This window comes from Macaca thibetana, chromosome 14 (assembly GCF_024542745.1).
Source record: "Macaca thibetana thibetana isolate TM-01 chromosome 14, ASM2454274v1, whole genome shotgun sequence".
Classification (NCBI taxonomy): domain Eukaryota; kingdom Metazoa; phylum Chordata; class Mammalia; order Primates; family Cercopithecidae; genus Macaca; species Macaca thibetana.
In genome coordinates this window covers 8,161,167-8,185,654 of record NC_065591.1, presented here as the reverse complement: position 1 = coordinate 8,185,654, position 24,488 = coordinate 8,161,167, and the positions used below count along the sequence as shown (strand labels likewise).

General features: G+C 42.2%; 2 protein-coding genes across 4 annotated transcripts in view; one reads left to right on the top strand and one right to left on the bottom strand.

Annotated features, from left to right (window-relative positions):
* PACS1 (phosphofurin acidic cluster sorting protein 1) overlaps positions 1 to 24,488 on the top strand; it is a 173,315-nt gene that overhangs the window by 96,966 nt on the left and 51,861 nt on the right. For 2 of the 3 annotated variants that reach the window (XM_050756595.1, XM_050756596.1), the window contains exon 2: positions 22,614 to 22,701. In XM_050756595.1, the coding sequence (XP_050612552.1) occupies positions 22,614 to 22,701 (88 nt within the window). Of the gene's footprint in view, positions 1 to 21,164; positions 21,590 to 22,613; positions 22,702 to 24,488 lie in introns of those variants that run through there. The other variant, XM_050756597.1, reaches the window with a different exon arrangement.
* Positions 1 to 24,488, bottom strand: part of EFEMP2 (EGF containing fibulin extracellular matrix protein 2) — a 363,083-nt gene that overhangs the window by 311,306 nt on the left and 27,289 nt on the right. The window lies entirely within an intron of this gene.

Sequence of the window (24,488 nt, the reverse complement as noted above, 5' to 3'; positions counted from 1 at the left end):
ACTAAGAGCAACCCTATGAGTCGGTATTATTACAATGCTCATTTTTCAGATGAGGGAGCAGAGGCATAGGAAGATAAGTAACTTACCCTTGTCATCTGATAATGAGTGAAATTGCTGGATCATGGACTTCACATATGTTTAGCCTCAAAAGATGATGCCTAATAGTTTCTGAAGTGATTGTACCAGTTGATACTCCCACCAGCAGCATATGAGTTCCCATCGTGCCACATGTTCACTCACACCTAGTTTTGCCAATTTTGTGGGTGTAAAATGGTATTTTGATTTCAATTTGCATTTCCCTGATTCCTAATGATTTGAGCATATTTTTGTATATTTATTATCCATTAGTGTTTCCTCTTCCAGAAACATGGAGCGTCTGTTCCTGTCTTTTGCCGACTTTTCCATTGATTCGTCAGTCTTTTTCTTACTGACTTGTAGTTCTCTCCCTTTGTCAGTATTAGGAGTTTCAGTCTTCTCCGAGTTCATGGCTTTGGCTTGTCTTTTTTTTTTTTTTTTTTTTTTTTTTGAGACAGGGTCTTGCTCTGTCATCCAGTCTGGAGTGCAGTCATAACTCACTGCAGTCTCGAACTTGAACTCCAAGCCTCAAGTGATCCTCCCACCTCTGCCTCCCAAAGTGCTGGAATTATAGGCATGAAGTACCAGAGCTGCCTTTGGCTTGTCTTTTGAGTCTCTTTTTGGTGTCTCTTGATGAATAGAAATTCCTAATTTTAATATAGTTGGATTTCTCGTTGTTTTCAATGTCTTATTTCTAGAAATCCACTCTTACCTCATAGAGTCATAAAAATATTGTCCAATATTTTAGAAATTTGCCTTTCACATATAAGTATTTAAGCTACATGAAGATTATTGTTATGTATGGTGTGAGGTATGGATCCAAATTTCCTTTTTTGCATTTCATAGTTTATTTTTTTTCCCAGTTATTGGAATACTGCCTTTTTCTTACATTGTTTCTGCATGATTGTGCGATTGTTTCTGGGCACTCTACTCTGTTTCATTGATCTTTTTGTTGTTCCTTCACTAATACCATGCTGCCTCAACTACTCTTTCTTTACAATAAATCTAGATACCTGATAGCCTAATTTCCCCACCTTGTTTCTTTTCTTCAAGAGTGTCTTGCAGTGGTGTGATCACGGCTCATTGCCACCTCAACTTCCAAGGTTCAAGCGATCTTCCCACCTCAGCATCCCAAGTAACTGGGACCACAGGCATATGCCACCACTATGCCTCACTTCTTTTAAAATTTTTTTTAGAGATGGAGTCTCGCCATGTTGCCCAGGCTGATATTGAACTCCTGGGCTTAAGTAATCTGTCCACCCTGGCCTCCCAAAGTGTTGGGATGACAGGCATGAGCCACCGTGCCTGGCCTGCTCCTTATGAATTTTAGAATTAGCATCTGTGGAAAATCCTGTTGGAATTTTGATCAGTGTTGTATTAATTTCTTACATCAATTTGGAGGAGAATCAAGATATCAATGCTAGAGTGTCTCTTATGCATGAACACGGCATCTCTTTTGTCTTACAATGATATTTGTATACGTACAGTCTATCTTACAAGTCCACGCAGGACTTGCACATCTTACGGAGTGAGACAGCTTAGAGATAGCATAGAGTAGTGGTTTTAGGAACAAAGGCTTCAGAACCAGGCTGCCTGGGTTTCAATCCTCACTTAGCTGCTTACAGTGTCATCTTGGGTTTCAATCCTGTTGGTTTCAGTCCTCACCTAGCTGCTTACAATGTCATCTTGGGTAAGTCAGCCTCTCTGTGCCTCATTTTCTTCATCTGTAAAATAGGGGCTAATGTTTCTACTTCATGGGGGCACATAGTAAATGCTCGGTAGTTGGTAGCTGTTGCTATTATTTTGTTTTACCCTTAGGTGTCTTATTTTTTGTTGCTTTTATATATATTTATATGTAAATATATATAAATAGTGTATATATTTTTTTTAAATTATATTTTTATATTATTTGTTGCTGGTGTTTAGAAATGCATTTGAGTTTCAGAAATCTAGCAACCTGGTTAATCTCTCATTAATCCTAATAATGAGAATTCTTCTGGATTTCCCAAATGGGCTGTCATAAATCAACTTGCAAATAATGGCTTTTGTTTCTTCCATTTCAAACTTCATATTTTTATGTCTTTTTTGTTCTTTTACTGAGCTGGCTAGGGTCTTTTTTTGCTTTTAGCTGAACAGCCTTTTCAAATAGGTAGAGTCTTGACAACAGTATAACCTTGAATAAAAGTGGGAATGGTGAACACCTTGTCTTATTCCTAGTTTTTAAGAGAACATTCTAATGTTTCACTATTAAAGTATTTGCTGTAGATTTCTGGTGTGTATCTTATATGTCAAGGAATGTTTTTCTACTCCAAGTTTGCTGAGAGGACTTATGATAAATGGATGTTGAGTTTTACCAAATGCTTGATACAAATCTGTTGAAATGATAGTATTTTGTCCTTTAATCTGTTAATGATGAAGATGACATGCATAGGTTTTCTAATGTTAAAGCATCTTTACATTCCTGGAATAAATCTAACTGGTTCATGCCTCCTTTTTTTTTTTGAGACAGAGTCTCGCCATGTCACCCAGGCTGGAATGCAATGGCTCGAACTTGTGGCTCACTGCAACCTCCGCCTCCCAGGTTCAAGCGATTCTCCTACCTTAGCCTCCTGAGTAGCTGGGATTATAGGTGAAACCACACTTGGCTAATTTTTTTTTTTTTTTTTTTTTTTTTGAGACGGAGTCTTGCTCTGTCACCCAGGCTGGAGTGCAGTGGCCGGGTCTCAGCTCACTGCAAGCTCTGCCTCCCGGGTTTACGCCATTCTCCTGCCTCAGCCTCCTGAGTAGCTGGGACTACAGGCGCCCGCCACCTCGCCCGGCTAGTTTTTTGTACTTTTTAGTAGAGACAGGGTTTCACTGGGTTAGCCAGGATGGTCTCCATCTCCTGACCTCGTGATCCGCCCATCTCGGCCTCCCAAAGTGCTGGGATTACAGGCTTGAGGCACCGCGCCCGGCCTTTTTTTTTTTTTTTTTTTTAATCTTTAGTAGAAATGGGGTTTCACTCACCATGTTGGCCAGGCTGGTCTCCAACTCCTGACCTCGTGATCCACCTGCCTCCCAAAGTGCGGGGAATACAGGCGTGAGTCACCATGCCCGGCTATTTTGTAAATACATTATTTGTTTTGCTAATATTTTGTTTTAAAATTTTTCATTACTGATCATAAAAGAGATCGGCTTATAATTTTTCTTTCTTGGGTACTGAAGTTATGTTAATTTTATGAAATGAATTAGAAAGTGTTTCCTCCTTTTGATCCTCTGGAAGAATGTATATAAGATTAAAATGATATTTTCTTTGAATGTTTGGTAGAATTAGCCTGTGAGGATAATCTGGACTTGGTGTTTTCATTTTCAGAAGAGTTTAAACTACTCATCACTGTCTTTTTTTTTGAGACAGAGTCTCGCTCTGTGGCCCAGGCTGGAGTGCAGTGGCGCGATCTCGGCTCACTGCAAGCTCCGCCTCCCAGGTTCACGCCAGTCTCCTGCCTCAGCCTCCCGAGTAGCTAGGGCTACAGGTGCCCACCACCTCGTCCAGCTAATCTTTTGTATATTTAGTAGAGACGGGGTTTCACCGTGTTAGCCAGGATGGTCTCGATCTCCTGACCTCATAATCCGCCGGCCTCAGCCTCCCAAAGTGCTGGGATTATAGGCATGAGCCCTCATCACTGTCTTTAATAGCTGTAGAACCTTTCAGATTTTCTCTAGCTTCCTTAATAATTTCTGTTACATTATATGTTTCTAGAAATCTACCTTTTTCATCTAAGTTTCCAGCTTTACTTGGATAAAGTGGTTGGTGGCATAGTCTAATCTTGTAAATCTTTGCTTAATCTGGAGTATGTTCCTTGAAAAACAGTTCTAGGTTTCTAGATTTTATTAGCTTCTTAAGACTAATATATATTTGCTGTCTATTTTATGAAATTTGCTTTATGCTGCTTTCTTTTAGATTTTTGGCTTATTTGACTGTCCCTTTATTTTTTACTTCTTAATGGCTACTTAATTCATTAATTTCAGCATTTCTTCTTTTCTCATATAACTACTTAAAACTGTTGTTTCCTTTAAAAAATAATAAAGTTTCCCCTAATACCTGCTTTAATGGCATAGCAAAGTTTTGATACGTCATATTTTAGCGTTTGGTTCTGAATATTATCTGATTTATATTATAACTTCTTCTTTGACCCATGAGTTCTTTTCAGGGATGTTTTTATACTTTCAAATGCATTCTCTTTAAAATTATCTTCTTATTACTGATTTCTAATTTAATTGCATTTTAATGAGAAAAAGTAGTTCTCATATTACTGATTCTTTGAAATTTATTGGTAAAGGTTGGGTGGGCATAGTAGCTCATGCCTGTAATCCTAGCACTTTGGGAGGCTGAGGCAGTTGGATAGCTTGAGTCAAGGAGTTCAAGACCAGCCTGGGCAACGTGACCAGCCTGGTCAACCTCATCTCTGAAAAAAACAAAAAAAAGAAAAAAAAAGCAGGGTGTGGTTGCATGCACTTTAGTCCTAGCTACTCGGGAGGCAGAGATTGCAGTGAGCTGAGATTGCACTACTGCACTCCAGCCTGGTGACAGAACAAAACCCTGTCTCAAAAAAAAAAAAAAAGGAAATTTGTTAATAACTTACTTTATTCCTAAATACAAGATCAGTTTTTGAAAACATTCTATGTATGTTTGAAAAGACTGTGTATTGTGCTGTTGTGGGGTTCCGGCTTCCATGTGTTCATTTGAATATTGGTAATGTTAGCTTTTTTTTCTGTTTAACAATCAATTACTAAGAGAGGTATGTTAAAATATGCCTCTATGATAAGTAAACTTCTCACTGTCTTATACTTCTGTCAGTTTTTGTGGTATTTATTTTTAAGCCATTTTATTAAGTTTATATAGGTCTAGAATTAACTTCCTGATAATTCTCTTTCTAGTAATTCTATTTTGTCTAACATTATATATTCCAACTTTCTTTTGATTATTTATCTAGTGTAACTTTCTAGTCTTATTCTACGTGAATTCTTATGAAGAACATATAAGTGAATTTTGTTTTATAAATCTGATCTATATCTTTTAGGAGTTTAATATATTTATACTTAACGGTGGCTATTGATATCCATAGGTGTTTTTTCTGCCATCTTAATTTATGCTTTCTATTTGTTCTTTTTTATGGGGGGTGGGGGTGTCTCTATTTCTGGATGACTCTTTAGCCCTCTTTGTCTCCTTTTGAATTCATTAACAGTTTTGCTCTCATTCCATTTTTCTTTTTCTTTTTTTTTTGAGACAGAGTCTTGCTCTGTCGCCCAGGCTGGAGTGCAGTAGCACCATCTTGGCTCACTGCAAGCTCCACCTCCCAGGTTCACGCTATTCTGCCTCAGCCTCCTGCGTAGCTGGGACTACAGGTGCCCGCCACCACGCCCGGCTAATTTTTTGTATTTTTAGTAGAGACAGGGTTTCACTGTATTAGCCAGGATGGTCTCGATCTCCTGACCTTGTGATCCGCCCGCTTCGGCCTCCGAAAGTGCTGGGATTACAGGTATGAGCCACTGCCCCCAGCCTCATTCCATTTTTCTAAACTGTGCATTCAAAAGACAGACATTCAATTTTTATTTTTTTAGTTTACTCTCAAGCTTTGAATGTGAATACTTAAGGGTTTAAAGTTAGTGAATTTCCGTTCTCTTCTGAAACAATTAAAGGCCCTAGGAAATACTTTAATCCAATCAGTTCCTCCCACCACGCTTGCTGTACCATTTACTGTGCGTTAATCAGACGTTGCCATTCTTGTTTTATAAAAGCAATGTTTGTTTGAATTTCCCTATATTTTTACAATTTTCTTTGTCCATTATTTCTTTTTCTATCCTTGTCTTTCGGGACGTTTCCTTACTTTTACGGTATATCCTTAAGACATTACATGAAATGTGTGAGCCATCCAGGGTCCCCAGTGACTGTGGCTCTCTGTGATTCACATGCCCACACTGAAGAGGGCTGACCTGTGTAACCATTGGAATGTTGCAGCAGTGATGGAGCATGACTTCTGAGGCTGGGTTGTAAAATACATTGCACCTTTTTGCCTTGCTCTTTCTTGGGCCACTCACTGCGGGATGCCAGGCTGCCATGTCATAAGGTTATCAAGCAGTCCTGAGAGGATTCCATGTGGAGAGGAGCTGAGTCTCCCTGTCAGCTGCTAGTACAAACTTGCCAGCCTTGCAAGGCAGCCACATGGGAAGCAGATGCTGTGACCCCATCAAGGCAACTGTAGCCCCAGCCACCATCTGGATGGCAACCTCACAAGAGACCCTGAGCTAGGACCACCTAGCCCAGCTGCTTCTGAATCTCTGACACACAGAAACTGTGAGATAATAAATGTGTTTAGCAGCCGGGTGCAGTGGCTCCCATCCCAGCACTTTGGGAGGCCAAGGCAGCCAGATCATGAGGTCAAGAGATCGAGACCATCCTGGCCAACATGGTGAAACCCCATCTCTAGTAAAAATACAAAAAATAGCTGGGCGTGGTGGCTCACGCCTCTAGTCCCAGCTACTCGGGAGTCTGAGGCAGGAGTATTACTTGAACCCGGGAGGCAGAGGTTGCAGTGAGCCGAGATCGCGCCACTGCATGCCATCCTGGTGACAGAGCGAGACTCTGTCTCAAAAAAAAAAGTGTTTTAAGTTATCAGTTTGTTACATAGCAGTAATTAATACACATTAGTGAAAGTCTTCTAGTAGTAAACTCTGTTTTTATCTTAAAATGTTTTTTGGTTTTGGGGGTTTTTTTGGTAGAGACAGGGTCACCTGCTATGTTGCCCAGTCTGGTCTTAAACTGCTGGGCTCAAGCGATCCTCCCACTTCAACCTCCCAAGGTGCTGGCATTACAGGCATAAACCACCACATTCAGCCATCTGAAAATGTCTTCAATTAATGCTCATTCCTATAGTATGTTTTATCTATGTATACAATTCTGTTTTCACAATTATTTTCTCTCAGCACATTGAAGAAATTTTTTATTTTCTTCTGAATTCCATTATTGCTGTTAAAGTCCATTGTCAAATAAAAGACTTATATCTAGACTATGTAGAAAACCTAACACTGAACAGGGTGCAGTGACTCATGCCTGTAATCCCAGCACTTTGGGAGCTGAGGTGGGCGGATCACTTGAGGTCAGGAGTTCAAAACCAGCTTGGCCATCATGGTGAAACCCTGTCTCTACTAAAAAAATACAAAAAATTAGCTGGGCATAGTGGTGCGTGCCTTTAATTCCAGCTACTTGGGAGGCTGAGGCAGGAGAATCGCTTGAACCCGGGAGGCGGAGGTTGCAGTGAGTCAAGATCATGCCACCACACTCTAGCCTGGGTGACAGAGCGAGACTCTGTCTCAGAAGGAAAAAGAACCTAACACTCAACAAACACCTCAGTTAAAAAATGGGCAAAAGATTCAGTCCAGGCACAGTGGCTCACACCTGTAATCCCAGCACTTTGGGATGCCAAGTTGGGCAGATCACCTGAGGTCAGGAGTTCGAGACCAACCTGGCCAACGTGGCGAAACCCTGTGTCTACTAAAAATACAAAAATTAGCTGGGCGTGGTGGCACGCGCCTGTAATCCCAGCTACCCGGGAAGCTGAGGCATGAGAATCACCTCTGGGAGGCAGAGGTTGCAGTGAGTCGAGATCGTGCCATTGCACTCCAGCTGGGCAACGGAGCAAGGCTCTATCAAAAAGAAAAAAAAAAAAGGTAAAATATTTGAATAGAGACTTTACCAAAGAAGATATGCCAAATAAACACTTGAAAGGATGCTCAAAATCATTAGTTGCTTGAGAAAGGCAAATTAGTCACGAGGGAAATCCAAATTAAAACCACATTAAATAAAATAACAAGAAAAAAATCAAAAAACCGTAATAAGTTAACAGTTACTGAAATGGCCTTAATCAGAAAGGCAGACAATAATAAATGGTGGTGAGGATATAGAGAAACAGGAACCCTCATACATTGCTGGTAGGAATGTAAAATGGCATAGCCACTTTGGAAAATACTTTGACAGTTTCCAAAGAAGTTAAACATAAATTTACCGTATGACCCTGCAATTCCACTGGTAAGTATATGCCCAGGAGAAATGAAAGCTGGGTCCAAAGCGTTCAAAGACTTGTATGTTCATAACATCATTACTCTTTAAAACTAAACAGTGGAAACCACTCAAGTGTCCACCAACTTGTAAATGGATAAATAAGTATTATTCACCAATGAAATGAATAAAACACTGATGCATGCTACAAATGGGTCAGTCTCAAAACGCACTAAGGGAAAGAAGCCAGACAGATTGTATTGTCCGTTTTGTATGAAGTATCCAGAAAAGACAGACCTATAGAGATGGAGACTTGATTGGCTTCCTGGGAGGGAACGGAAATAGGGATTAACTGTAAATGGGCACAAAGGGTCGTATTTTGATGATGAAAATATCCTAGTACTGTATTGGGGTGATGGTTGCACCATCTAACAAATTTATTGAAGATCATTGAATTGTACATTTAAAATAGGTGAATTTTGGCCGGGCGTGGTGGCTCACACCTGTAATCCCATCACTTTGGGAGGCCGAGGCGGGTGGATCACCTGAGGTCAGGAGTTTGAGACCAGCCTGACGAACATGGTGAAACCCTGTCTCCACTAAAACTACAAAATTGAGCTAGACGTGGTAGCAGATGCCTGTAATTCCAGCCACTCGGGAGGCTGAGGCAGGGGAATCACTTGAACCCGGGAGGTGGAGGTTGCAGTGAGCCAAGACTGCACCATTGCACTGGTGCAACTGGTCTGCCTGGGCGACTGAGCAAAACTGTGAAAAAAAAAAATCGGTGAATTTTATAATATGTAAATTAAACCAATACAGTTTTGTTTTTGTTTTGTTTTAAGTTGTCAGTCTGGGTGCTTCTGTCTTTTTCTCAGGCAGCTTTTAAGTCTTCTTTGTCTTTGGTATTCTACAGATTCACAATACAATATGTTTGATTGTAGATTCATTTTTCTGTACTCTCCATTTGAATTTATTGGGCTTTCTAAAATGTGAACGTGGGTGGCTTTGGTAAATTTTGGAAATTTTTTTGCCATTGGCCCTTTGAATAATGCCCCTTACCTATTCTATTTCCTTGGAGATTCATTGCATCTAGATTAGATTTCAGCTCGAACTTCTCCGTTTTCTAGGTCTAACTTTTCTTTTACACTTTTCACTGTCACTTTGCTATATTTTGTGTAAGTTCTGACTGTCTTCCACTGTACAAACTCCATCAGTCCCAGTGGCCTGTAGGGGACATGGAGTGTGCTTATGACTTCCCATACATAGGTAACAGGCTTTACCCCTGGAGCCAGGGTGGTGTCACCTTCTCCAGGACCAAGTGGATTTCCACAAACCATGTTGGGGAGGGGTGTGAATTGCAATCACATGTACTGATCATTCAACCCGGAAACCTGAGCGTCGTCTCTGATTTTTCCTTCTCTACTCTTGGCATCCTGTAGGTTGAAATGTCACAGAGTTGATTCCACTTTCTAAATGTTTCTTGAATTGAATTTTTTTTCCTTTTGATCTCAGTGATCACATTCCAGGTTCAGGAATTCATCATTTCTCACCTGGACATTTTCAGTAACTTCCTAACTCTTCTTGTCTTTATACTCACCAGTTCCAGTTTACTCCACACACTTTGACCAAAGTGGACTTTCCAAAATATAGACACTATTTCCTTCATTTTTAAAAATTTCAACTTTTATTTTAGATATAGTGGATACATGTGCAGATTTGTTACTTGGGAACATTGTATGATGCAGAGGTTTGTAGTACAAATCCCGTCACCCAAGTAGTTATTACAGTACCCAATAGGTAGTGTTTTAAACAAACCACCCCACCTAGCTCCATCTCTAGCAGTCTGCAATGTCTGTTGTTCCCATATTTATGTACATTTGTGCTCAGTATTTAGTGCTCACTTAAGTGAGAACATGCATTTTAGTTAAAGAGAGTGTATCTGCATTTTAATGTTACTCCTTTGTCTAAAATCCTTTAATTTCTACGTCCCAACATAAGATCCAGATTCCTTTTTTTTTTTTTGAGATGGAGTTTCACTCTTGTTGCCCAAGCTGGAGTGCAGTGTTGCAATCTTGGCACACTGCAACCTCTGCCTCCCGAGTTCAAAGGATTCTCCTGCCTCAGCCTCCCAAGTAGCTGGGATTACAGGCACGCGCTACCACGCCTGGCTAATTTTTGTATTTTTTGTAAAGATGGGGTTTCACCACGTTGGCCAGGCTGGTCTCGAACTCCTGATCTCAAGTAATCTGCCTGCCTCACCTCCGAAAATGCTGGGATTACAGGCATGAACCACCATGCCCGGCCCATATACACTCTTAATTTCCAACCTACTTCCCTGCTTTCTTAAAGAACCAGTTCTGTGGCTTTGAACATGATGTTCTCTCTGACTGGAGTGGTCTTCCCCCTCCCTGCCAGGTGAGCTCCAACTCATCCTTATTTTCTGTGAAGCCTCCTCTTACTCCCCAGGAAAGACGTCAGATACTCCTTCTGCATTCCATAGTAACCTGCATATGTCTCAAGTAAAGCACTCGTAAGTTACGCTGTTGTTTGTATGCCATTCTCACTAGACTGAGAATGCTCTGAGGTCAGGGATCATTCTTGATTTACTTAGCTTCATCCCTGTTCCTTCATTGGTCTTTTTCAACAGTGACTGTCTATCCCAGGGCTACTGGTAGTTCTTTTTCAAGTCTGTTTTGGGCAATGCAAGGATAGCAAAAAGAAAAAGGAAGATTTCTTAGAAAGGGGAAAGGATCTCCAGGTTTAAAAATACTTTCAGAGGCTGGGCGTGGTGGCTCACGCCTGTAATCCCAGCACTTTGGAGGCTGAGGCGGGCGGATCACGATGTCAGGAGATTGAGACCATCCTGGCTAACACGGTGAAACCCCATCTCTACTAAAAATACAAAAAAAAAAAAAATCAGCCGGGCGTGGTGGCGGGCGCCTGTAGTCCCAGCTACTCTGGAGGCTGAGGCAGGAGAACGGCGTGAACCCGGGAGGTGGAGCTTGCAGTGAGCCGAGATCATGCCACTGCACTCCAGCCTGAGCGACAGAGCCAGACTCCGTCTCAAAAAAAAAAAAACTTTCAGAAATGTTCTGAGAGGAGCACTTCGGATATGCCAGAGTCTATGCTAGGAACTTTTCACATTTACTAGTTTGCACAGCAATTCTATTTTCTAGATGAGAAAGCTTACAGTACTCTCTCTGCAATACTAAAGGAGCTACTTTGGACCTGAGAATTTTTGTATCTGGTTTTAATAAGCAAAAGTCGCCACCCTACCTTTGAGGCCTGTTTCCCAATCCAGAAAATTATCATCAAGGAGATTGCAGAGAGAGATAGAAAATGCCATACATTGTGTTGGTCTGTGCAAGTAATTGGCATTCATAATCCAAAGATAAACACCCTGAGTAACTGAAAATTTTCTTAGAATCTTATGTGCCTCTGCTTTCTGCTTCATAGAAAGCCACATCCTATGGCTATGGAGTAAAATATCCCTAAGAATGTTCCTTGGTTCTGTTTATTGTTTGGGCTTAAGTTTTTTCTCATTCTCTGATATTCTCCCATTTGAGCGATTTCAGGATGAAACTGCCCCATTCAGACATTTTGGGAAAGAAAATTTAGTTGCTTTGCTTTTTTTTTCTCTTGAGACAGGGTCTCTTTGTCACCCAGGCTGGAGTACAGCTGCGTGATCATAGCTCACTGCAGTCTCATCTCACAGGCTCATGTGATCCTCTCACCTTAGCCTCCTGAGTAGCTGGAACTACAGGCCCATGGGCACGTGTGCCACCACACTGGGCTAATGTTTTTTTTTTTAATGTTTTTAGTAGAAACAAGGTCTCACTATGTGCTCAGGCTCGTCTTGAACTCCTGAGCTCAAGCCGTCCTCCTGCCTCAGCCCTCCAAAGTTCTGGGATAGGCATGCAGCACCATACCTGATCTAGTTGCTTTGCTTTTGAAAAATCTGCTTTAAGGTTACTGGTTTTAAAATAATGTCTTAAGCTGGGTGTGGTTGCTCACACCTGTGATCCCAACACTTCAGAAGGTTGAGGCTGGCAGATCACTTGGACTGGAGTTTGAGACCAGTCTGGGCAATATGGTGAAACCTCATCTCTACTAAAAATACGAAAATTATCTGGGTGTGGTAGTGTGCACCTGTGGTCCCAGCTACTTGGGAGGCTGAGGTGGAAGACTCACATGAGCCCAAGAGATGGAAGCCGCAGTGAACTGAGATCATCCCACTGCACTCCAGCCTGGGTGACAGAGCGAGACCCTGTCTCAAAAAGGCATAGATAAATAAATAAATAATGCCTTAGCTCATCGTTTCACAATCAAAATTATGCTATTTCATATGAAATAATAGGTTCAGCATCTACATATATTTGGGTAACCTCTTCAGCAGTAAGAATATACTGCTCAGAAATTTACTTGTTGGTGTTATTGTTGGAGCTTGTTGAGACTTTCACAGGTGCCTATAAAATAGAAACAATTTTAGAAATGTTTTTACTCTCACAAAGGAAAACCTTTGTCATAGTTTTTTTCTATTGGTTTGCTCTTTATGTGAATAAATGCTGTTAAGGGAAGAGGCAGAGCTTATTCTTCCCATCTTCTGATTAAAGAACTCAAGAGGGGAAAATGCCTTGCTCATATGACACAGCCATTTCTTGGTAGGACAAAGGAGTAATCCAGGTCACTTGTCTTCTATTCCTTGCATTTATCTACTCTGGTCACAAAGGGACCAGTGCAGGACAGGCAAGCCGCAGAATTGGGGCTTAGCCCAGGAAGGTTCTTTGCTTTGCTCAGGAAAGAATTCAAGAGTGAGCCAGTGGTAGAAGAAAACAGTTTTATTGAGGTGGCAGTGTTACAGCACCGTGACTGCTCTGCAAAGCAGGGATAGACCCCGTCCGTAGGCAGGCTTAAGCGCTGTGACTGCTCTGCCGAGCAGCAATAGACCCTGTGGGCAGCCTCAAGAGCAGCCACTCAGTGGCAGTTCTGCAGTCATATTTATACCCACACTTAATTACATGCAAATTAAGAGGCAGATTATTCAGAATTTTCTAGAAAAGGGGCGGTAACCTCCAGGTTGTTGCCTTGGAAAGGGGTAGTGACATCTGGGTGTTGCCATGGCAGTGGTAAACTTACATACACTAGTGGGTGTGTCTTATGGAGTGGTGGTGTTGCCTCTTCTCTTTACAGCCGGTCTTCAATCTGGTCCAGAGTAAAGTTCTGCCTCCTACCTCATGACCATCATTTTGATTTGGGGTCTAACTGTTCAGGTTTTTATTTCGTCCAGATCTTTGTTTCTCCTTTCTTCCCCTTTTTTCTGTTCAAAATGTGACCACTTTGCTGTTTATTGATATCTTATTAGAAGGGTATTAGCTGGGTGGTAGTGGCATGCACCTGTAATCCCAGCTACTTGGGAGGCTGAGGCAGGAGAATCGCTTGAACCTGAGAGGTGGAGGCTGCGGTGAGTAAGATCACACCACTGCACTCCAGTCTGGGTGACAGAGTTAGACCCTGTCTCAAAAAAAAAAAATAAAAAAGAAAGAAAAAAAAAGGAGATGGAGGGGGAAATGGAATATGACCATTTCTCTCTTAGTGAGCCTCTCAAATTTGCATGAGGGTAGGTTAGAAACAGCTGTTAAATGCAAGTTGAGGATCATTTGTAGAAATTATTCAAGGCTGTTTCTCCTTTATCCTACAGTCACGTATAAACTAGAATTATTTAGAAGCTTTCAAAAGATTCTTGCCACTATATTTTGTTCTTTTCTGTACCCAGTTATCAAGTAGACCGCCTTATTCTTTCAGACTTAGTCTAATGAGAGCTAAATAATTTCTTGAGAGAATTTGCTTGTGCTCAAGTATGTCCTCACTGAAGCCTTAGCCTAGTTACTCAGTGATCTCCTTTTGTGTAATTTAGAACTTAATCATGCACTGTCACGTTTGTTGGTTAATTGTTTGATATACTTAAATCCTGTCCTTTCAACTAGGTTATGAATTGCTCAAAAGCAGAGATTATGCCCAATTTTTTCTTTTTAAGCTCCTAGCACAAAGCTAAGTACAGAGAAGACGTACAGTAAAAGGCTGATGGAGATCTTTCTGGGAACACTCTATCAGTGGCACTCTGTCCTTCCTGCTGGTGGCAATGGGAATGTTCTCTGCAAGGGCTCACAAGGGCTCGCATGCCTAGGAAGTGGAAGAGAAATGGCTCGAGGTGCAGGGAATGAGGGGACAGCCGGGAACTCTTGGCCTAATTAGAATAGCTGTTGCCTTCCTGCTCTTATTGGAAGGAAATTGATCCCAAAGAGAGCCAAAGACAGGCTAAAACAGTGAACTCACAAAAATGTGAAAAGTAAGGGGTGAGAGCAGATCAAGGGACCAAGATTTAGTGTTTTGTTATTGTTTTATTAATGATGGTCTAGGATTTCCAGATGGAGTTTTAAAAGATGGAAATAAATGACCTGTTATTAATATATTTTCAGAATGCCTTTGTAGAGAGGAAGATTATTTCTGAGCTGAGTAACCTGGGATCCTCCTTTAAAAGTCCTTTGGACTCTATAATCATCTTTGTAATACTCTGTTTTACTTTAAAGGCAGACTCAACTTCTTAAGAGTTCTAGCACATTGAGCCCCATTTGTGTCATCCACCTTTTCACTGACCTTCCAAAGGTGGACTGGCTGGAGAACCCTAGCTGTCCATTGTATTTGAAGTCCTTTTGAGTAGGGACTCGGCTAGAAGTGTTCTTCTGCCTGATCCCCAGATGAAAAGGACGGGAGGGGAGTAACAGAGGAGTCTGCAGCCAGCTCCGATATACCCATGCCGGACCACGGAATCTGACTTCCAGCCCACTATAGCACAGAGGTAGCTAGAGAGCAGAAAGTAGAGATTTGGCTCTCTTAGGGATCTTGGAGAGAACTTTGTTTCCTTCAGCTTTTGAGATATCTTCCCTTCCCTCATAAGGATGAGACTCAGGGTTTCCTGATAGGGCACTGCCCTCTAAAATGGACTTTGGGAATAATTTGGCCAACTGGTTCTTTTTGAAAGTATTACTATTTGGAGGGTTGTAACTAAAGTCCTAATACCTTGGGAATCTGTTCCTGGTGAACATTACTTAAAGACAGGTACACCTGCATACATAACAGAAAAACCACAAAGTTAAGAAGAGGTTTATGTCTTTCTCACTTAAAAATGAAAAAATCAGCTGGGAGCAGTAGCTCACACCTGTGATTTCAGCACTTTGGGAGGCGGAGGCAGAAAGATCGCTTGAGCCCAGGAGTTATAGACTAGCCTGGGCAACATAATGAGACCCCATTGCTGCAAAAAAAAAAAAAAAATTCTAATTAGTTGGGTGTGCTGGAATGCACCTGTAGTCTCAGCTACTTAGGAGGTTGAGATGGGAGGATTGCTTGAGTCCCAGGAGTTCAAGATTGCAGTGAGCTTTGATCATGGCATTGCACTACAGTCTGGGTGACAGAGCAAGACCCTGTCTCTTAAAACAAACAAACAGGGCCGGGCGTGGTGGCTGAAGCCTGTAATCCCAGCATTTTGGGAGGCCGAGACGGGCGGATCACGAGGTCAGGAGATTGAGATCATCCTGGCTAACCCGGTGAAACCCCGTCTCTACTAAAAAAAAATACAAAAAACTAGCCGGGCAAGGTGGCAGGCGCCTGTAGTCCCAGCTACTTGGGAGGCTGAGGCAGGAGAATGGTGTGAACCCGGGAGGCGGAGCTTGCAGTGAGCTGAGATCCGGCCACTGCACTCCAACCTGGGCGACAGAGCGAGACTCCGTCTCAAAAAACAAACAAACAAACAAAAAAACACACCTTCTGTGTGGTTTACAGAGGCCTGCATGGGAAGCAGCCCGCAACATGGGCTCCCTGGCCTTGCTGTTTTTCAGGCAGACCAAGCATGTAGCTAGTTTAAGGCCTATGTACTTCTTCCCCTCAACCTAGAACTTCTCAAGGAGGCCCACCCTGGCCACCTAACTCAGAATTACAACTCTCCCCACCCTCCTCTGCCTCATGCGCGCAATACCTAGCTCTATTTTCACACAATCTGACCTACTACATAATTTACCTAATTATTATGTTTATTGCTTATTGACTGTGTCCTTTCACTAGAATGTGAACTCAAGGACAGGACATTTTGTCTGCTTTGTTTACTGATGTATCACAAGTGACCAGAACAACATGTGCCTCATTATAAGGCTGATAGATGAGTGACAGAGTAACGTGACAGAGCTGCAGTTCAAACCAGAGTGTATCTGACTCTTCAGCCTTCATTCAGGCCTTTTTTTTTTAAGTCAGTGTGCAGATTGCATACAGTGGAGTGCATGGGTTTTGGATATAAGGCCTGTGGGTTTCTGCTGGTGTGTAGGCCCCGTGACGTTGCCGTGGGTGTTGTTAGCCAGAGGGCTCCCTCGTATCCCTTCCAATCAGTGCCTCCACCTGTCTCAGTCACTGTACTGGCATCACCACATATTGGTCTTACCTGTTCTTGAACTTCACAGGGATGGTAAGACAGTCTTTTGGGTCTGGCTCTTCCGGCTCAGTGTAGTGGTTTTGAATCATCCATGTTGTCACATGTATCATAGTTTGGTCTTTTTTGTATACTACATTTTGTTTGTTCATTCTTCAGTTGGTGGGTGTGTTGTTTCCAGTATAGGACCATTGTGAGTGGAGCTGCTTTAAACATTATTTTTTAATTTTTTATTTAATTTTAAAATTGACCAATAATAATTGTACATCTTCATGGGGTACATAGAGATGTTTTGATACATACAATGTATGATTAACAGAGCAGGGGAATTAGCATACTCGTCATCTCAAACTCTGATCGTTTCTTTGTGTTGAGAACATTGACTATCCTCCTCCTAGCTATCTATAATTAATATTATTAACTGTGGTCATCTTTCTGAACACTAGAGCTTATTCCTCCTATCTAGCTGTAATTTTGTACCCTTTAAGAAATCTCTCCATTTCCCTCCCCTTCCCCTGCTATTCCCAGCCTTTAGTATCATCTGTTCTACTTTTTACTTCTATGAGATTAATTTTTTTAGCTTCCATGTGTGAGTGAGAACATGCAGTGTTTTACTTTCTATTCCCAGCTTATTTCACTTAACATAATATTCTCAGTTCCATCCATATTGCTACAAATGACAGGATCTCACACTTTTTTATGGCTGAATAGTACTCCATGGTGTGTGTACACCACATTTTCTTTATCTCTTCCTCTGTTGTCGGACCCCTAGGTTGATTCTGTCTCTTGGCTATTGTGAACGGTGCTGCAGTAAACATGGGGGTCTGCATTGTCTCTCTGATACAATAATTTCCTTTCCTTTGAACAGATTCCCAGTAGTGGGATTGCTGGATCATGTGGTAGTTCCATTTGTAGTTTTTTGAAGGAAACTCCATGCTGTTCTCCATAGTGGCTGCACTAGTTCATGTTCACTAGTTACAACAGTGTAGAAGAGTTGGCTTTTCTCTGTATCCTCTCCAGCATTTGTCATTTTTTGTCATTTTAATAGTAGCCAGCCCAACTGGGGAATATGATAACTCATTGTGGTCTCGATTTGCATTTCCCTGATGATTAGCGATGTTGAATTTTTTTTATATGTTCGTTGGCTATTTGTATGTTTTCTTTTGAGAAATGCCGGTTCAGATCGTTCGCAGATTTTTTTAATCGGATTTTTTTTTTTTTTTTTTTTTTGCTGAGATATTTCAGTTCTTTATATATTCTAGATATTAATTGCCCATCAGATGAGTAGTTTGCAAATATTTTATCTTATTCTTTTCACTCTGTAGATTGTTTCCTTTGCTGTGCAGAAGCTTTGAACATTCTTGTACCTGTCTTGTTGTGGTGTGCCTTCCTTTCTCTTGGGTTCCCTTGGGAGCTGGGTATAGGAGTAGATACACACACACACACACACACACACACACACACACACACACACACATATATATATATATATAAAAAATCTAATCAACTACCAAATGGTTTTCTCGAGTAACTGTACCATTTTCCACTGGCCCCAGCCATATGTATAAGTTCCTGTTACCCTACATCTTCACCAGCACTTGGAATTATCAGCCTTTATAATTTTGCTGTAAAATTATTTTCTGCTGTAGAAAAACAAAGCAGAAGTGTCATCAGGGAAGGACTCTTCCCTTCAGGCCTTGGTCCTACATTTTCACTGCATGAGAAGCGCCCACCAGGGAAACATAGGGTAGCAAGAAACTTGGGGTGGGCAGCTAACTAACTCAGCTTCCTAAACACTGAGACTACTTCTTACAACGTCTTGCCAGACACAGTCAGTGTGAGTCATCCTCACAACTGTATCTGGGAGTCTTTGCATCAAATGTGTGCAAATGTGGGTTTATGGAGAAATTTATCTTATTTCCTTAGTGTTCTCTGTTATATTAAGATATATGTTTAAAACGTTCACTTATAATTAAAATAATTTCTTGTAATTTGCTAATAAAATGCTTTATACCAACTTAAATTGGTCCCTGGACTGTGATAGGCCTGTGTGCATCATGTCTTGACTACTCCTGTGTGACCTAGGGACGTTTTCTTAACTCTTCCAGCATCTGTATCTGTAAAATAGGTATAATACCCACCTCTTAGCATTACCGTGAAACTTAAAAGAGATAATGAAATGCATGTCAGGCAACTAGTACATGATAGATGCTGAATGAGGGATAGACATTTTCTTGTACTTTGAAGAGTTAGAATACATTTGAGTCCCCAAGTCCCCTTGAGTCATGCCATTGAAAACAAACAAAAACATCATGTTGAACTGATTGCCACAGGTTTCAAAATCTGTGTGCTGTGTTACATTTCTGTGAAAACATGGAACATATCCAGTCTTGCTGTTGCTTTACCTAAGGTACTAAATCTTTCTTGGCCATCTTGTTAACATAAGGTGCTATGGCATAAAGGCCTGTCTTGTCTCTTTATTCAACAAATATTTATTGGTCTGTGATGTTTTTTCCTCCTAACATAATTCTGCCATGTTATCCTATGAGGTATTTATCTAAGAGCCTTCTGAGGCATAATAGAGCAGTGGTACAGAGCGTAACGTGATTGTTTGCCTTTCCCGCTGGACTGTGTAGCCCACATCCTTCTACAACTCCAACAACTGGTTCAGTACCAGGCACAGAGCAAATGTTCTCTAAATGTGGGCAGTGTTGAATGAGTGAAGAATCTTAAGCAGAGAAGAAACGCATGTCCCCGACTGACTCCTGTGAGACTTTTATCTTGCAGTGAGTTTATTCAGCAGCCACAAATCAATTTGAAGGTGGAAAATGTTTGCTTTGAAAACAAGGAAAAACCTAACCCATCAGAAGTGTTCATGATTGGCAGTCTGCAAAAGTTGATCATACATATTGAGTTATTCTCGTCATACCCAACTAAAACAGAGCCAAGAAACTAGGGGAAAGGCACTCAGGGCATTGCTCCAGAAATGGTATTCTCTGCAAACCTGGCTGCTGAAACTGCCTGCTATAACCTGAAACCCGTTTTATCTGATGTCTACTGTGATGACGTGCTGCACTCTAAGACTAGTTTTGCCCACCACTGTCACTCACCTGTCAGAGCTTGCCAATTTCCCAAAACCTTACTTGTGCCGATGAACTTTCTCGAAGAGCAATAGTAACATTTCTCTTTTTTATAAAACATCTAAGCTTCTCTTTGTTCTTTGGACATACCGAAGACTACCTGATCTACAGGTATGCCCCCAATTGCAGCAGTTTTTTCCTCCTCAGATAAAACATTTGAATTTCAGAGATTTGTTTCTATTGTATTTGATTTTGGCAAGCCTCAGATGAGGACGAACGTTGGGCATATTCAGTCTTTTCCATTTGCTCATCCCAGTCATGTCCCATTTCGTTTTGAGCCATCATTTTGTGCCTTAATGAAGGCACAAAATTCAGTTAAACAATGTACATAGTTAACTACTTTTGTTTGTTTGTTTTTTGTTTTTGAGATGGAGTCTCCCTCTGTCACCCAGGTTGGAGTGCAATGGCGCACTCTCGGCTCACTGCAGCCTCCGCCTCCTGGGTTCAAGCAATTCTCCTGCCTCAGCCTCCCACGTTTCTTTTTATTTTTAAGAGACTGGGATCTTTCTATGTTGCCCAGGCTGGCCTCGAACTCCTGGGCTCAAACAGTCCTCCCACCTCAGCCTCCTGAGTAGCTGGGACTGCAGGAGTTAACTACCTTTCTGAATAGCCACATCTCCAGTCCCTGCTTCCTCCTCTAACTCTGCCCTTCTTGGCCACCTCTTTTAAAGGCTCTTGTGATTATATAGGGCCCACCCAGATAATCGAGGATAATCTCCCCATCTCAGGAGCCTTAACTTAATCACATCTGCACAGTCCCTTTTGCCATGGGACTTTGCCAAGGTACCATATTCACAGGTTTCGGGGATTAGGAGATGACATCTGGGTGGTGGGGGTTGGGTATTCGGTCCACCACAAGGAGATTAGAGTTAGAATCCAGCTCTGTCACTTACTAGCTAAGTGAATTTGGGCAGGTCACTACTCCACTTGAAATACTTTCTGTTGCATGCATAGAACAGTGAGCCCCCAACACACATCCACACAGTCCTATTTTTGAGGTCTGGGTGAAACAATATAGACGAAGAGACCTGATAAGTTTTCATACATTGTATTTGATTTTGATTCTAGCTTAAAGCAAAGAAAGATTTATTTTTTTTCTTTGTGTTAGTCAGCAGGTCTTTGAAAGTACTTGGGTGACCGGGCGTGGTAGCTCATGCCTGTAATCCTAGCACTTTGCGAGGCCAAGGCAGGCGGATCACCTGAGGTCAGGAGTTTGAGACCAGCCTGGCCAACATGGTGAAACCTGTCTCTACTAAAAATACAAAAAGTAGCCGGGTATGATGGCGGGCGCCTGTAATCCCAGCTACCCAGAAGGCTGAGGCAGCAGAATTGCTGAAACCCGGGAGGCAGAGGTTACAGTGAGCCAAGATCGTGCCGCTGCACTACAGCCTGGGCGACAGAGAGAGACTCTGTCTCAAAAAAAAAAAAAAGAAAGAAAGAAAAAAAAGAAACTACCTGGGTGAGGTTAATTCAAAACCAGAATTTAGTTCTGTTGACCTGGATTTGTCCTCCTTTAAAAAAAAAAAAACATGAATTATATTAATTTCTTCACATACTTTTGTTAATCTGATTTTAACTAGAAACCATTTTAGGAAACTTAATGTGACAAATATTTGCCGAGCAACTGTACTGTGCCCAGCATTTGGGCAGATGCTGGGGGGAGAGTGGTGGAGGGGCAAGCCTGCTGCCTGCCCACCGGAAGTTACACTCCAGTGGCAGGATAGGAGTTGTGCTGGGGACACATCACAGACTTTGCAAGGCATTGGGGGAAGTTCTCCTGGCAAAAATGCATAACCCAAAGCTGAAGAGGCGTTAGCTGGCAGGCTGGTGCCAACAGAAGGAACAGCAACCTCCAAAGGCCCCGAGGTGAGAGGGTGGCACTGCCAAGGAGCCAAAGGAAAGTTAGTGTGGCCGGAGCAGAGGGAGGGCAGTGGAGACGCAAGACAGGGGCCTGAGCAGGGCCTAGAGGGCCTCAGCACGGAGGAAAAAAGAGGCATGAAATCCAGTCGGATTCTCTGGACTTGTCATGACTCTAGTCAGCAACATCCCTCATGTGTCCCGTTCCCCAGAACCTCTCCCAGGAGAAGAATGTTTGAAGACTTTGACCACCTGGGCAGCCACAGAAAGGCAGCGTCCAGAGTCTCCCTCCTACTCCTGCTGGAAGTCCAGGGTGGCCCTGCTGTGGTAAGGCCAAGGTCAAGTCAGAGCAGAGTTACTGAGACTCCACAGTGAGGGACAATCCTGTCACTTTTGAGTTGCAGGGAATTTCTTGATTTGTGGCACTGAAGATGTTCTGCATATTTGGAGCAAAATGCAGCTGAAATAGAATTTGTGACCATTTAACCATTTCCTGCCAAATGGTGTATGTTTTGTTTGTGTGGATTATCTTCTCTTGCTAAAGATTTATATCTGTACATCTGTCAGGTGTGATCAGGTGGAAAGTAGAAGAGGAACTGTGTGATTCTCCTCCCTTGGTCTCCTCTTCCCCCTCAGAAATGGCTCCAACATACTAGGCATGGAAAATGTGTTGCCTTTGGCTTGAGATAAATGACATCCATGGAAGTTCACACAATAATGTACCTTTTGACACTTACTTTTAGAAGCTGGGCATGGTGGCATGTGCCTGTGGTCCTGGCTACTCAGGAGGCCAAGATGGGGAGGATCTTTGGGCCCAAGGATCCAGTCTAGGCAACATAGTGAGACCTATCTCTTAAAAGTATAAACATTAAGTAAGAGGGGATAATCTTTCACTGAGACAGGGGACCCCTGGGACTGAGGACAGCGTTCTCACATTCTTACTTCAGGTAAGGCAGGTTGCCTAACCAGTTGTTCATCACTTTTCTCATAAGTTCCTTGCATATGACAGTATCTTCCTTCCCTGTTTTTCTAGGCTATTCAGCTTGACTCTGAAGAAACTCGTCATGCTAAAAGAAATGGACAAAGATCTTAACTCAGTGGTCATTGCTGTGAAGCTGCAGGTGAGTAGGGCAGGACTGTTGGTTCAGGGCCCAGGGAAGCTGGATAACCATTTGCCCACTGCTGGGGCTTCAGAAACACCACTGGGACCACCTCTGGCTTCCTCCTCTCAGCACAGCAAGGTGCACAGTGGAAAGATGACAGAGCTCACGGGACCTTCTGAGCCCAGCTCTGCCTCTTGGTTAAGGCACTCAGTTTCTTCAAACCTTTCTTTGTCTGAAGAACAGAAATGGTTTTTCCTACACATACTATGAGGATCAAGTGATATAGATCCTAAACTGTTTATTATAAACTACTCAGAAATTACTAGGCTGGCTAGCATTGGTTTCAGTCTTAGTCCCAGGATTGCTAGATCCAGGTAGATGCACGGGTGTGGGAAGCACTTCAGAGGTTTTCTTTTTTTTTTTTTGAGATGGAGTCTTGCCCTGTCTGTCACCCAGGCTGAGTGCAGTGGAGCGATCTCGGCTCACTGCAAGCTCTGCCTCCCGGGTTCATGCTGTTCTCCTGCCTCTCAGCCTCCCAAGTAGCTGGGATTACAGGCACCTGCCACCATGCCTGGCTAAATTTTTATATTTTTAGTAGATACAGGGTTTCACCGTGTTAGCCAGGATGGTCTCGATCTCCTGACCTCGTGATTCGCCTACCTCGGCCTCCCAACGTGCTGGGATTACAGGCGTGAGCCACTGTGCCCAACCTGCACTTCGGAGGTTTTCTATAGCGTGGAAGAAACTTATAGATTGTTATTTCAGACTGGGCAATTTAAAGTTTACTGGGATATTTTATCTTCTATATAAATCCCACCTATAACTCCTTACATTTAGTATTTTCAAGGGACCCACAACATTTCACAAACATTTGTGTTCTTAAGTATTCCTGAATTTAAGGAAAGGAGAAGGGAAAAGCTGAATTATAGAAGGGCTCAGGAATTTACCTGTTGCCAGCTAATTACCAAACAGCAGAACTGGGACCAGAAACTAAAGAGTGGGTAATTTGTGTGCTCATTAAATCTCATTACCAGACCTCCCTTAACTGATTAATCCTTTCTCCTCATGACTCCCTGGAGTAGAGAGAGATTCTGCAGTGCCTCTGGAGTCACTAAATAATGACTGGAGTCTTCAGCTTAAGGATGGTGTATTTACTGAATTCTTATTCGTTGAAAAATAGCAAACTGTGATAACTCCCTACTAACCAGAATATTTTATTAGCTAGTTCACCTACTATGCTGCAATTTATTGTACTATATCACCTTCATTAAAATCCACTTCTATATCACTCTCAGTGTGTGAATCATACATTGAGGTGCCTGGGCCTCTTTCTGGGATAAATACATTAGTCCCAAATACATAATTTAGTCTTCAAAACTTAAAATGTTGGGCCGGGCGTGGTGGCTCACGCCTGTAATCCCAGCACTTTGGGAAGCTAAGGTGGTGGACCACCCAAGGTCAGGAGTTCGAGACCAGCCTGGCCAACATGGTGAAACACCGTCTCTACTAAAAATACAAAAATTAGCCAGGCATGCCTGTAGTCCCAGCTACTCAGGAGGCTGGAGCAGGAGAATTGCTTGAGCCTTTGAGGGAGAGGTTGCAGTGAGCTGAGATTGTGCCACTACACTCCAGCGTGGGTGACAGAGTGAGACTCCATCTCAAAACAACAACAACAGAAACTTAAAATGTTTTAATTACTCATGAATCCCTGTGTGTCCCACCTTATATTCTAATTCCCTGTTCATTTTATGAATACTTCCTTCCAAATCTATGAAGTGTTCCCAGACACTGTTTGTTGGGAAAGC